The 14,333-nt window shown below is 35.4% G+C and overlaps 2 protein-coding genes across 2 annotated transcripts; one reads left to right on the top strand and one right to left on the bottom strand.

Annotated features, from left to right (window-relative positions):
- The first annotated feature begins 130 nt into the window (after positions 1–130).
- On the top strand, positions 131–5,175 carry LOC120624444 (B-cell CLL/lymphoma 7 protein family member A). Its single transcript, XM_039890991.1, has 3 exons — positions 131–368; positions 476–660; positions 2,125–5,175. The coding sequence occupies exons 1-3, from the start codon at positions 280–282 to the stop codon at positions 2,250–2,252; spliced, it is 402 nt and encodes a 133-aa protein (XP_039746925.1). The 5' UTR covers positions 131–279; the 3' UTR covers positions 2,253–5,175.
- A 2,649-nt stretch (positions 5,176–7,824) lies between these two features.
- On the bottom strand, positions 7,825–13,931 carry LOC120624655 (sulfotransferase 1E1-like). Its single transcript, XM_039891323.1, has 7 exons — positions 13,838–13,931; positions 12,905–13,039; positions 11,539–11,638; positions 10,614–10,936; positions 9,803–9,897; positions 8,462–8,645; positions 7,825–7,978 (listed from the first exon to the last, which is right to left on the bottom strand). The coding sequence occupies exons 1-7, from the start codon at positions 13,923–13,925 to the stop codon at positions 7,851–7,853; spliced, it is 1,053 nt and encodes a 350-aa protein (XP_039747257.1). The 5' UTR covers positions 13,926–13,931; the 3' UTR covers positions 7,825–7,850.
- Positions 13,932–14,333: the final 402 nt, after the last annotated feature.

The raw sequence follows: 14,333 nt of genomic DNA, 5'->3' as shown, positions 1-14,333 counted from the left end.
TTTATTTTTGCTTATAAAAAAGAACTTTAGCGTAGTGTTTATATCCTCTTTGCTGTAAGGGCCATAATACTGTGATTATTCTGACAATATTTTTTCTGTGGCACAAAAATGTGAAAATGTCAATTGTCAATTTTAACGAATTGAAATGGCGGATTTGTGAAATTGGGAAACAACGCTGTATGCTATTGAATTTCAAAAATTGCGAAAACTTTGTAAATGTTTAATTTAAATAAATATTATAAATAGACAACATTTGTAGAAAGAATAGAGCTAATTAAAATGTCTCGCTCGGTGCGCGCCGAAACTAGAAATCGTGTGAAAGATGATATCAAAAGAGTCATGCAAGCTGTTGAAAAAGTTCGCCATTGGTACAGTGGAAAATATTTTATTCTTACAATTATTACTTATTATGTTTATTTTTTTTATTTCTCAAACTATAATTTTTATCCGGGCGTTGTTTCGTTTTCGTTTTTAGGGAGAAGAAATGGGTAACCATTGGCGAGACAACGATGAAAATTTACAAATGGGTGCCCATATCCACGAACGAGCAGAAAAAAAAGCATGCTGCGAAAAGAGAAAATAAGGAGAACGCAATAACACCGAAAAAGATGCACGATTCTTCAAATTCCAACTTTGGCATGGCAGAAGACTCCAATACATGTGAGTGAAGTTATATATGTGAACAAGTTTGACTGATTATAAATAAAAACTTGAATTAGTTTTAATTCCTGTATTTATATTGATTGATACAATTGCCTCTTTAACAATAATAATAGCATACCTATTAAGATTATGCTTTTGAAATGGTGAATAAATTATTATCTTATTGAATTTTAGTCTGGGCTCTGGAATGACTAGGTCAATTTTATAAAGACAACCAAGTAGACTAAAAAAATGAAATATATCTATTACTAAAGTATTTTTTCTATTTATACCATAATTGTTTATTCCGATTCTAACATAATAAATGACACATGTTGTGGAGACCTCCTAGCAAGCATTAAAATACAATGTGTCAGGATGCCTTACTATTTCATAGCAATAAAAGACAAGATAAATAAAGAAACAATTTAGTAGTGTGTCTTGGTGTGTATAGTGTGTTTATATCAACGCTATGTACCTAAGTTCTACATGCCAACCCTTTGGGTGATTTATGTGTTGTAATTGAACACATAACCCAATGTACAGCCTAGTAAAGGTTCCAGCTCAGTATAATGCTAAATTGCTTATTATACAAAGTTAAGTTTGGTATGCAGAGTTAATTTTCAGTTGGAACCCCAAGCCCCCAAGCTGTTACATATTGCCTTGGTTGCTTTTAAAGTTTTGACCATGGGAAAGACTTGATTTTCTTATATTTTCTTGTTTTGTTAAGTTATAAGCTTGATTACTACTGGAAACAGGACACCAGCTTTAACTTGTTTTAAGCAATTAAAATACATGCCTGAGTTCTCCATAATGTTCTCAAAGGTGTGTGGTGTCCACTAATTAGCACTGGGCCAGTGTTTTGGACTATGGCCTAAATCTATCTTATTGTGGGAGGAGACCCGTGCCCTGTAGTTAGCTGGTAATGGGGCGGACATTATTAGAGTGGGAGTTCCAAGGCACTATTGAAGAACAAAAATAATAAAATTAATTAAAAGTATAATATAAGTAAAATAGTATATGTTTGATCTTATAATGTGTTATGCCATAATGAAAGTTACTTAAATGATTATTATTATTAAAGTTGTGCGGAAATCTGTATGCTTGAGAGCTCTCCATAATTTTTCAATACCATTTGTTGACTACCAATCCGCGCTTAGCCTGCCAGCATGGCAACTGCCAAATCCTTTACATTGAAAAAGCAGGTCTGCACTGCTCTGCGTGCTGGTAGGGGTTCATAATAATTCAAAAAATTCAAAATTCAAAATTCATTTATTTCAAATAGGCCTAATATAAGCACTTTTGAAACGTCAAGTCTGTCTGTGTGTAGTGACTCTACCACCGGTTCGGAAGCCAGATTCTACAGAGAAGAAGCCGGCAAGAAACTCAGCAGTTGCTCTTTTCCAATTTCAACAATTTACATTTTACATTAAAATTCAATAAATGATGATGCTGATAATGATTAAACTTGTTAAATTTCAGGTTTCTCCACAGTAAGTGACTCTCAGGGTCCTACAGACTTCACCTCCACACATATGAACTTCTCGGAGGACTCCAATTCACAGAGCAGTGGCACCACAACACCTGCAAAACGGTTAAAAACTGATTGAGACCAATAATTTATATCTTTGGTTTGTGTTTAATGGTGGCTTCTCATGGTGTGTCGCAGGGCAAGGCACATGGACCCTTATACTTTGCAAGTGACTGCTGCATTAAGTTGATTTACTTTTGAATTCAGAGATAAACCATTGAAATTTTCATAAATAAGCATAGAAGCATAGACATGTTCTATTGGAGGGGGTTTCTCACTTGTCCTAACAGTGGCAGCTTAACATGAATGGCATGCAATAAGTGAGTTGCAAACTATGCTGATTATGATGCCTTCGTCTTTTCATATGGCCATAAAGTAGAGCTGTAAAAGTACATAGTTCCAGATTGGCTCAGGATTAGCATGTTTTGCCATTTGGTGTCCATGAGAAGTTCTACATTTTGCACCAGTGCCACATCTGGAAAATGTATTTTGGAGAAGACTGGACTATTTAAGTGACCAGTAAAAGATTGCACAAAGCACAAGTTTAACAGAATAAAATGGACCTAATGTTACTTGTTTTAGTTTCAGTCTATATCACTAATTTTTGACTTTGACTCAATAAGAATTCCATTTCACTTGTTTATAGTGTTTTGATATTTGTGCAAGTGATCTCTTCTTGATCTTCTCTAGTGATAATACCAAGCGCTGACTGAAAGACAAGAGATTTCCAAATTCCAGCCAGTCTTTTGTTGTGGTAGCAGCACTTTGGCCTTTCAAGATCTTTTGAACTCAAAATTCGGTTAGAGGTGTGTTGCTTGTGATCATCAGATTCCTGAAACTTGTGGGGTCAGCCAATAATGCATTATGCAATATTGAATTGCCATTTTAATATAGCAATATAAAAGATTACAACAATAAGAATATGTTTATAAAAAGAGTTACAACCATCCATTTAGTTTATCTTGTGCCAATAAAGAAAGTGTGGCTCATGTTATTGCACTTTGAGAAGCTACTGACTATATTAAGTGGACTTATTTTGAAGTTTCCGTTCAAAATATTTGTACATTATGTATTGAAAGTGAAGCAGTGAAAGTGAAGAGATATGTGTATTTAATTTTATTTTATGTGGTGTGTGCTACTACAATGAGATTGATATTACATGTTTATATGATTTACAGTAGAGTTTGCCAGTTCGTTAATAGCATATTGTCCACACTGTATAGGCCAATCACAACAAAAGTGCTGAATGCATCAATGTATGGCCACTTTTTAATTTGCATATAAGTAGGTAATACTGTAGGCGAGCGCTGTTGTTATGTAGTATTAAACACATAAAAATAATTCACTCCGTTCACACTCAGTCAAGATTTATTTATTGAGCTTTGATTGTTAGATTTTAGTATACTTTTTTAAAACAGCAACCAAACTATGATTTATAACTGCAATCAATGTTTGGGAAAAAATAAACCATGTAACCGTCAAGTCTCTAGCCACTATTAAAACATAAAGAGGAGAACAATAAGTAAGCTAAAATTATCAAATCCTTCAGTAACAGTTCAATTTATTATCTATGTCCAATGTTAACTTTCTACACTACATCCTGAAGTTACTGAGATATGAACTTGAGGCAGACGTTTTACTAGCATAGCATATAGATAAAATGTGGACAAATGTGTGTTAACCTTTAATCATGATAAAGTTTCAGTCACTATTGTAATAAACAGGTCCTTCTGTAAATATTAAGTATTAAGTAGTTCCATAAATGAGATATTATTTTTTAAATTACGATTTTAATTATAATTGTAATGTCTATTTGCCAGCGTTAAGAATGTAGACATACTGTGTCTATAAGGAGTATTGGTTTTAAAACTGCCATCCACCTTCCAATATTGCCATGTAATGAGTTGACACTTGAACTCAAACTATACTTATGACCAATAAGGGTTTCGTATTTTTAATTTGCCATACCCCTTATAGGTTATTGTGCTTCCATTGACTACATCGTCACTTGATTAAGATTAGTAACTTATTACAAATCATTGTTATGGGTTTTAAAACTGCATTACCCCTTCTAGATTAGTGTTTCTATTGGACTGCATTATGATATATGTGAAATTGCACTCGAGTGCTTACTGGCAGCCAATTAGGGGCATTGGTTTTAAAATTGCCATACCCCTTGTCTGTTAGTCATTTCTTAACCTTCATCGTATCTCTGATGAAAATACTGTAAGCTGTAATTTGTACCTATTTTTTGTATAAAAACATCATGTGTAGTGGAAACCAGTAGACAGTAGATCAGGCTTTTAATTTACTAGGGAAACTGTCCATTCATTATTGGCACTTTAAGGTTGTAACAAATGCAATATTTGTGTTACATCTTTGAAAATATTTTTCCTTTCTGCGATTCTCCAGCTAAACTAGCTTTAATTTCTTTTAAAAATTATTAAATATATTCTCAGAAAAAAAACTTGTATATTTGCAATATTAGAGAAAAACTCGATTACCGGCACCCAAAAGGGAGAAAGAATATTTTCTATTCAATTTTTTGTTCAGTAAACGTATGTACAGAATGATTTCCTACTATTGTATAGTGATTATTTATGTGTATGTGAGGTGCCAATAATTTGGTGAGTGCCAATGTACGACTGGTTTACCCTAAAGATTTGCGCTGTCTCAATTGTGTAGTTTTCGAGTTCTGGAACACTAAGTCAAAGTAAAATAGACCGAACTGAACTGGTTTTAGAGTTGATTATTCTGTAATATTGATTTTTAGTTTAATAACGTTACGTTTGAAGCAGAAGTGCTAAAAAATTAAAATTTGATCAAGGTCGTTTTACTCGGGCATTTAAGTGTTTTATTCGAAACGAATAAACTAAAGTGCGAATCTGAAACTTAGGGTATGTACTTACTGGACACAAAATTTAATGAAGGACTAAAGTATAATATAAAATTGGGTATTTCTAAAGTACAACAAATATAACTTATTATTAAAAATAAATGTCCTAAAATAAACCCTGATTTTTATTTCTCGGGGAAACGCTGAACGCCGGCTTAAAGATAGTTACAACTCACGCGACAGAATAGCACACCATTAATAAAACGTTCTTTTTTTTCATTAAAAGCTTAGTTATCAGCCTCAAACAATTGTACTACGAGGGGGCGTTTTTAAGTTCGCGGAATCGGGGGTAAGACGTGGAAATAAAAATACAAGTTTATTTTTCCTTTTCAATATATTCTCCTGCAACCCTAATACATTTTTCAGATCTTTCAATTAGCTTATGTATACCCTCGAAAAAAAATGTTTTTTCTTTGTCTGAAAAATAAGCTGAAACTGCTTCCTTCACTTCTTCATCGCTTGAGAACTTCTTCCCCCGAAGTTCTTTTTTCATTTTTGGAAAGAGATAATAATCACTGGGAGCCAGGTCAGGACTGTAGGGTGGATGAACCAAAATATCGAAGCCCATCTTATACAGGGAAGCCAACGCAACACGGCTCTTGTGCACAGGCGCGTTGTCGTGCAGAAGGAGGACACCTTTGGTTAATTTTCCCCTTCTTTTTGCCTTGATTGCTTCCTTTAATCGCTCTAAGATTGAAGCGTAGTATTCTCCGGTTATGGAGACACCTTTATCTTTATAATCTATCAACAAGATTCCTTCCGAGTCCCAAAAGATTGTCGCCATGATTTTCCCCGCCGACTGTGACACCTTAAATTTCTTTGGTGGTGGTGTACCTTTTTTGTGCCACTGCATAGAATCTTGTTTGGACTCAGGTTCATAATGATGAACCCAAGTTTCATCCCCAGTAACAATTCGAGTCAATACTCCATCCTGGTCTTCATTACAGAAGTCAAAAAACGCGCGAGAACACTCTACGCGCTGTTGTTTTTGAGGCGGCGTGAGCATTCTCGGCACCCACCTTGCACTGACTTTGGTCATGCCGAGATGATCGTAAAGAATTTTAAATATGGTTGTATCGGATACTCCAACCATTTCTGCGAGCTGTTTCTTCTTTAGTCTAGCATCTTCCAGTATTAATTTTTCGACTTTGTATTATTTCCGGAGTGGTCACCTCGATCGGCCGTCCTGGCCGAGGATCATCTTCAAGTGAGGCCCTGCCTTGCTTAAAAAGGGTATGCCACTTATAAACCATGGTTTTACCGGGGCAAGACTCCCCGTAAACCGTCAAGAGTTGTTTCAAGTCGTTTAATTTTAAAAATGCTTGAGGATGCAAGTTATACTGAACCTTCAATTACCTTAGCAAGGTAAGGAAGGTCAATAATGTATCAAATAAATGAGGAATAGAAAGGTCCTAATCCATGGGGGACACCTATTTTCCCAAATGAAACGTTAGTACGATTTCCATTCATGTCAACTTTTAATTTTCTGACTAACTTTTCATGTTGAACAAAATCAAAATCCTTTGGTAAATAGCAGAAGGCGCTATTACGCTAGTGTGTTACAGCGCTTGAGGCTTCAAATTCAAATTCAAAGTTCATTTATTTCAAGTAGGACTTAATATAAGCACTTGAAACGTCAAGTCTGTCTGTTTGTAGTGAATCTACCACCGGATCGGAAGGCAGATTCTACCGAGAAGGAGCCGGCAAGAAACTCAGCAGTTGCTCTTTTCCACATCAACTATTTACATTTTACATTTTAACATTCATTTTTCTATCGTGTGAGTGATGAAAGCGGAGTCGGATGCTTCCAAGCAACCTTATCATCATGAAATTGATAAGTATCTAATACAATAATTTCGCTGTAATAAATGTGTTTCAACATATTCTTTAATTATGCATTGGTACGTCAAAAATTACCTGGGATATAAAATAATATACTCAATCCCACATATGCCTTCTTACCTTTCGCAGACAAGCAATAGTCATAAATTTGTGTAATTTATGACCATTATATACAAATATATATACAATATAAGTATGGATTCAACACCAGTGTCGGTTGTGCGACCCCATGTAAAACCGAATTTCTGGGCGTGCAATTAAAATGGATCCTATCAAAGCTTTGGTGCTTTGCACTGAAGATACATATATAACTAAATAATTATTTGTATAAATGTCAGCTATTCATTAGCAGGTATACGTTTTATGGATATTCAAACCCCTTTTATATTTTGATCCTTTTGACCCTGTGTGCATTAAGAGAGAAGTGAAAATATTATATTTTTATAAAATAAAATTTTATTTCCTAATAACTATTTTGTAACATAAGTAGGTACTTAAGACGAAGTATAAATAAATAAGTTAGTAAAATTTTAATACAGCAAATTCCACTAATGGTAAAATAAATAATGGTGTCACGTGGTTTTTCAAGGTAGACACGTGCTAAAACACCGGAGCGGTTTTATATATCGTTCTAAAATTAATTTTATCGAAACTGATGGTAGGTACGGTTTCCTAGTATTGTATCTCGATAGCGCTTCTTCGATACCATTCAAAACGCAGTTAACGTTCTCGCGACCAAATTAGTGGAGGTAGGTAGAAAATCTAACACTCTGTTGAACCTAAATAAGTACTGGTTATTTCAAAACTAGTTCTAAGCTCCGATGGCAAGCATGCCAGATTCTCCCCAGCCAGGGTACAGCCAGTCTGTCTAATAAATACAAAAAAATAGTGATACAAAAAGATAATACTTAAATCTAATATATTCAGTACTTTAGATATTCAATGAGAACTAGTGGTCTTCATGGACGGATAAAGTAGATCGGTGCCGCTTAGATTATCCGTGAACCAATTTTTCGCTTGTTCTATCATCTCGCTGTCGAAATAATCGCGCCAACCGCCCATTTTACCTGAAATGAATTATAGGTAATTTTCAAAAGTCCAAGTCAAATGTATATTTAGTTAAATTGGATGACAGTAGCGGTGGTCGTTTCCTCGTTTCAATGGATAATTAACTAGTCGTTGTTAAGACTAACTTCACAGTGAAATGGACTTCATGTTACTCATTTTAAAGTCTGACATTCTGTACCTCTGATTTTCATTTTACAGACTCCGCTAGGATCAAGAAGCTAGAAGGATTTAAGTTTCCAGCGTCGAAACGCTTTGACATTAATGTAAAGTGAACCGTAACTCCTTTCAAGATTCAACTTATTTAAAGAGTCTCTAATCATGCCAAGTTCTAAGTTTCTGTTTTGCTGGCTACAGAATTGTGGACGAATATGAGCATATATATATACACGAGGTTCTTGAAGTTCAATTTGTTTTGATACTCTATGTCTCCATGTTTGCGAGCATATAAATCTTATTTTACGGATACTGATTAAAATGCGTACCTTTCCTAATAAACATATGGTCGCCATTGATAAAGTTTATTTTGCTAAGTAGCGAGTGGTTCACAGCTTTGTTGTCCTTGAACTTCTCGAAGCTGAGGTGGTCGCAGAGTTTCTCAATCTGCTCTTCAGTGCATTCTGGAGTTCCAAGGAAACTGCTCACTCTTTGTATCGTAAATCGTAGATTCTGTAACGATTACGTTAATAAAACACGTAAATATAATTCAACGGGTGCATACCACGGTAATATGAGTAATTTTTTGACCACGATCCATGCGAAGGTCGAAATATCGACGAATACCAAAATACATGATATGTACCCGTTGAACTAAGTTTAAGAAATGTTAATTAACCACGAAAATCTTAGTTTAAAATCTTAAAACACGTATGTGCGTAGGTATTCGTGTTATTACATACTCATGAGGCCTAACACATATGCATCAGATTGAAGGACCAAACAAAAACTTTGCAGTATTTATAGGCGATGTGTTTCCACTTACATAACAAGGCTAGCAGAGTCATAACTCCCGTTGTTCTGGGTTTAGATCGCCTATTTATTTATTTATTTTATTTATTTATTTATTTGGTTTATATGACCCATCACTACGCACTACACTATAACATAAATAGAATAATTAAAAACTAAACTAAATAAAAAAATAAAAAACTTACTTACATTAAATTTAATATGCAATATAAAAAAAAAGTTACAAATTAAAATTTCTGCGTCCAGGCAGCCCTACGTGGAGTTTGATATACAACTTGTAAATTAGAGAGTCGTATCGATCTATTAGTGCTTTCAGAATGCCGTTACTGCTTACCCGCGTTCTTTTCATCAAGGATGCTGTTCGATTTCTTCTGATGGCAAAAAAGGCATCAGTATGAGCCATCGCGAATATTTCTGATGCACTACAATAACGGGATAAGCCCAACAGCATTCTGAAACCATCATTATACTGAACTCGTAGAGCGTTTAGCGATGCCTATGTAGGTACTCATAATTTTAAGATTGATAAAAATAAAATAAACACTGTGTGACTTTGAAGTTAGTTTTTTTTTTTTAATTCTGTACATAGCGGGTAAGAGGTTTCACTTAATTTTCTACCTCAGGCCCCTTTCCGCCACGGCCGGCATCATCATCATCTCTAGTTATAAGCATATCTCTTATATAGATAGAGACGACTTTTGGAACTTCGACCCTCAACCGCTCGTCGCTTATTTGTGTGCTAATATTTTTGGAAAACTCCTTCTACTTCAAATTCCATTCCAACTGGGATCATACAACATAAGAAACTTTGGTACCAGCTAACTCCCTTATGACATCCATAGAACATATTCAATAACCTCGTATAGTTCTTCATAGAAAATAAACAACATGTTTGGATGGTGCCTCAGGTTCCACGCCTCTTTGACGTGCTCGAATAGTGGGCAACAGTGATCTGAAATAAGAAAACGAAACGTTGGATAGTTGTGCGGGAGCGGATGCTAATTTTCATAAATATTAACACATACTACAACTTAAAAACGCCATCCACCGGTCACTATTTAAAAACATTATTACATTCCACTACAAGTTGACTGCAATCATGTTATTTTCAAGTCATGCCATACATTAGTATCTATGCAGTATCGTACGGAAACGCTGTCACTTGGAAGCATTGTATTTGTCGATCACTTGCCTCTTCCACCTGACAATTATTTTAATTCTTTGGGTACGAAACGCTAAAAACGAGAATTATACGGGATAGTAGGTCAAAATTGTCAATATAATATTTTAATTCTTCAATTGAAATTGACGTGAGTGCAATTTTATTGAAAACAGCTATTGCCCGCGCTCTTTGTCCGGGTTTAAAAACCCCTGGGGAACCGTTGTTTTCCTCGGATGAAGGAAGATCGAAAAACATACACAATTGAGCATTTAAAATATTAGTTAGGATAATCTAAGTATTAGCAATAATATTGCCTCTGTGCGGGAAAAGCATAAACAGGTACAGGCTTCTCGGCAAGACCGGACCAACCTTGAACTTATAACTGCGTTCGATCAGGCATGATATTCCCATTCGTATCCTACCTAAATAAAAAAAAAAACCAAGAGGGAGTAAAACTATTAAAACATAACTACGAGTATATAAAAACAGATAATTTATATACTCACGTTGATCTTTAATAAACCAGTTCCAAAACTCTTTAAAGCTATCCGGAGCTCCGAGAATTCGGTGCATTTTGCAAAGATGGTACACAGATACTACCACATCTCTCGGGTCTCTAGCTACGTACACCACTTTAGCTTTGTCCACTAATGTTGGTGGTAGAAGTGATAATGGTAAGTGACTTTTAATAAAACGGGGCGACGGCATTTCGTTGACTTTTTCAAATCCGGGCATGTTGGAGATTTCCACTATCCGCAGTTTTTCTTCGTCATCGTCGTTCTCTTCGTACATTTGCCTCGCTAGTTCTGGATGGATTAACATTGAAAAGCTGAAATTTAAAATTCAATAGCTAAGTAGGTATTCGCTGTTTGCAATGTTATAGATAGTAAGTTTTTACTGAAATAAATCAGATGCAGCCCCAACATCACATACGAAATTAAAATCATGTGACTCCTGTCACTTTATTAGGTACGCGTCGCGTAGCGTAGGTAATATGCGCGTGTCGGTCTTTTATTTCCAATAGGGTTGTCATAAGTAAACACTTAGAATTTCTTGAACTCGTTTGTACGGAAAAGTAAATACTTATGCTTCTTTTGATTTCATATTTTTACAGTACAATTCCTTATGAAACATACTTATGAATCCTTCAATATTATTTCGTAATTCTATTACACGTTGTATATACATTAATATTTTAAGAACACTTGAAATGAAGATAATAAAGATTCCTCTGTTAACCTCCCCTAGTTTTTATTCGTATTTTTATATATATCGATAGCGGATAAGTAATGATTAAACTTCGCATGATATATTTCGGAGATTCTGATAAGAAACTGTTTGTCGTAGTTCCCTCAAGTCCTTCAAGTTCTGTAGAGGTCAAACTAGTGTATAAAATAAGAATCCTCATTGATGAATGAATGAATTACTCACTCTAAAAATGGAAATCGTATGTTCAGTGGTATTTCCAATGCCTTTTCGAAATCACAATTATTTTTGAGTAACCAGATCAGCTCTTGTGCCCACGTCGTGCCTGAATCGAAATTGTTTTGATTAATAAGTTAAGATCAAGTAAAAATAGAAAAATATGGAAGGTTTGTTTGTTTGTTTATTTATTAAAATGCATGCGTGTGTATCTTATGCTGCCTTAAGGTAAGGCCAAGCTGGAGTTTGTGTCTGTTTTGAAGAGTTCTAGTAGCCTCAGATGACATTTGTTCATTGTGCGAACTTCTCAGAGAGCAACTAAAATTCCAAGTAAAGAAATGATTGTGCAAACTGCAATATATAATACTAGAGGTTCTCTGAGTGCAACTTCTGTTTTTTTACTTACAAACTTATGTTCTACGCACCGCGTCTCATCGTTCGCCTCGACGAGAGAGATCGACTCTTAGAGTGGTACCGTGACGTTAAATAGCCTTTAGCTTTTGTTATACTGTAGTAGCACCGCTTTTTGACAGAGCTCGTCCGGAGAATTACTTCCGTTCTGCCGCCAAGCAGCATTTCTGTGTTCTATTCTGAAGGGTGTGGTTGTCGGTGTAAAAACGGGTGCATGAAGGTTAACACCAGCTACCCCTCAGGTTGGTGGACACAGGGCGTCATTTTGTTGGACATGTCCTTGCATGCCCTGCGTAGTGTTTCTTTGTTCATAGGCGATAGTTTCCACCATAGAAATCTTAATAACAGTGTCTTGTTATTAAAATTTCTATGGTTTCCACATTACCTTAATGGTTGTATGGCCCGTCAATTATTAAATAAAATGAACATTTCTCAAGGAATGCTACTAATTTTTAAAATTAAAAGAAAATTGTTTATTCCGCCTCGTAGTTTAGAGACTAATGCATTTAAACAAATAAAACAATTTTTTGCTGTATAGGTACCTACATAGTTAGTTAATTATTCACTAAATAGATTTACGCCCGAAGTTAATAAATAATCAATGTAATTCAAAATGTTTCAGGCAGATTGAATTAAGGCTAGATTAGAATAGCACATCTCGATTCAATCTACCGTTCGAGCATTTTGAAAAACATTAAACCTAATTTAATAACTTAAAAATATTAGTTATTAAATTAGGTCAAAAGCACAGTAATTAGACAGGTCAATAGACAGAGCCTCAACAGTCGACTGCTAGACTAAGGGCCTCTCCAAACGGGAAGTTGTAAGTGAAACAGAGGATGATTGTTCTCCGTTATATTATTTTAGTCACCCGCAGGAAGAATAGTGGTGACAACTGAAGGTATTTTAATCAGCCGCAGTAGATTTCTAGATGGTTTACCTACGTTGATAAATCCGGACTTACCTGACCTTGGGAAAGTGTTCACGAAGACGTCTCCTGACCGTACCGGCATGTTGTAATAGCTGGCCGCGTGAGACTTGTACTTGTGCGGGAAGAAGTAGCCCTTGGGTCCGACTCTAACAAACCCAGTCCGTTCGCCTGAGAAAGGTAGAGACGAGTATTTGTAGAGCTTTTGGTGACAGAGTTCTTCCGGGGAATTACTAAGTACCGTCTTATTCCGGCTTGAAGGGTGTTGTTCCCGGTGTAGTTATAGGCATATGAGGCTTAATACCTACACCCCAGGTTGGTCTACAGCCCAAATGGCTGAACGTAGTAATTTTTTTTTTTAACACCCTGAGCTTTTAACGTATTATAACATCTACCTATCCTACGGGGGAAAAGAGGAAAGGTAAGTCGCACAGAGTTGTCATTTTTCAAATCAATTCCTAGAAACTATGTATCTTTGCTTTGGTTAAAAAAAACTGGTGAAATATTCCAAATTAGGAATACATTAAGGCCACCAAATTGTACTCTCTTGATTGTATTTATATCTTTGTAACTACTTTTTGTTTCTTTGGTGTACAATAAAAGTGTATTCATTCATTCATTCATTCATTATACAATTTTGTGATGTACGTCCTTCATTTTTCAAGTTGTATCACCGAAAATTTTTATGTCGTAAAAATTCCAGTCTCGAAGGCTTGATTAGAAGATAAAAGTTTGTTTTAATTTTCATAATACTTGTTATTTTGAATTTAATTTGCTTATTATTGTCACTAGTTCAGTTACTTTTTCGCACACATAATGCATATTACAATATATCAAATTAGTAGCCGCCAAAAATTTAATTTTTCGCTCATTTTTAAAATGTGGTAGGTTTTATAAAATTGCCTTTACATTAAAAGATTAGTATCAACATTCTCAAGGTTTCACAAATTAAATACCGATCAAAAATACCTGTATAATGAACCATAAGTTTTGCTGCCAGCTCCGGCTCCACATCCTGGATCGCGTAAGGGAATTCTTGCTCGTGTTGCTTCACCATTGTTTTTCGACTGCAGGAGCACTATAAACAAAGCCTATCGCATAGAATCACTTATATGCTATCTATGAAATACACGACACGGTTATCTGTATTTTGAGGACAACGAACTGTGAAAGTCACGGGCTTATTTAAAACACCTTGAAAGATTATTTTACTATTTATTATGTTATCGCACGACTGGCGATGTTCTTTGAATGCCGGTTGTATATATATCTGCTAAAAACTCATTGTTCAAGAAGCTTAAAAGCGATGCGGTTTCTCCCCTCAAAGGTCCCTATACACATTCAATGATGACGCGCCGAGCGACGACAGCAATTTCCATCCCACTTCAAAACAGCCGTACTTAAGGCGGCGATCGCGGTCCACGACCTCGTTGGCGCAGCGGTGAGTGCTGTGGATTTGAATTGG

The sequence above is a fragment of the Pararge aegeria genome, chromosome 6, assembly GCF_905163445.1.
Source record: "Pararge aegeria chromosome 6, ilParAegt1.1, whole genome shotgun sequence".
NCBI lineage: Eukaryota > Metazoa > Arthropoda > Insecta > Lepidoptera > Nymphalidae > Pararge > Pararge aegeria.
Note: the sequence above shows the minus strand (reverse complement) of the source record. Positions and strands in the feature narration are given on the sequence as shown.

Excerpts from the sequence above, each read along its gene's own strand:
- LOC120624444 (XM_039890991.1), top strand. The coding sequence starts at position 280 with ATGTCTCGCTCGGTGCGCGCCGAAACTAGAAATCGTGTGAAAGATGAT. Across the intron at positions 369-475 it reads GTTGAAAAAGTTCGCCATTG|GGAGAAGAAATGGGTAACCA; the intron begins GTACAGTGGAAA and ends TTTCGTTTTTAG. Across the intron at positions 661-2,124 it reads GGCAGAAGACTCCAATACAT|GTTTCTCCACAGTAAGTGAC; the intron begins GTGAGTGAAGTT and ends GTTAAATTTCAG.
- LOC120624655 (XM_039891323.1), bottom strand. The coding sequence starts at position 13,925 with ATGGTGAAGCAACACGAGCAAGAATTCCCTTACGCGATCCAGGATGTG. Across the intron at positions 10,937-11,538 it reads ATACGATTTCCATTTTTAGA|CTTTTCAATGTTAATCCATC; the intron begins GTGAGTAATTCA and ends TTTAAATTTCAG. Across the intron at positions 9,898-10,613 it reads CTGGTTTATTAAAGATCAAC|ATCACTGTTGCCCACTATTC; the intron begins GTGAGTATATAA and ends TTCTTATTTCAG.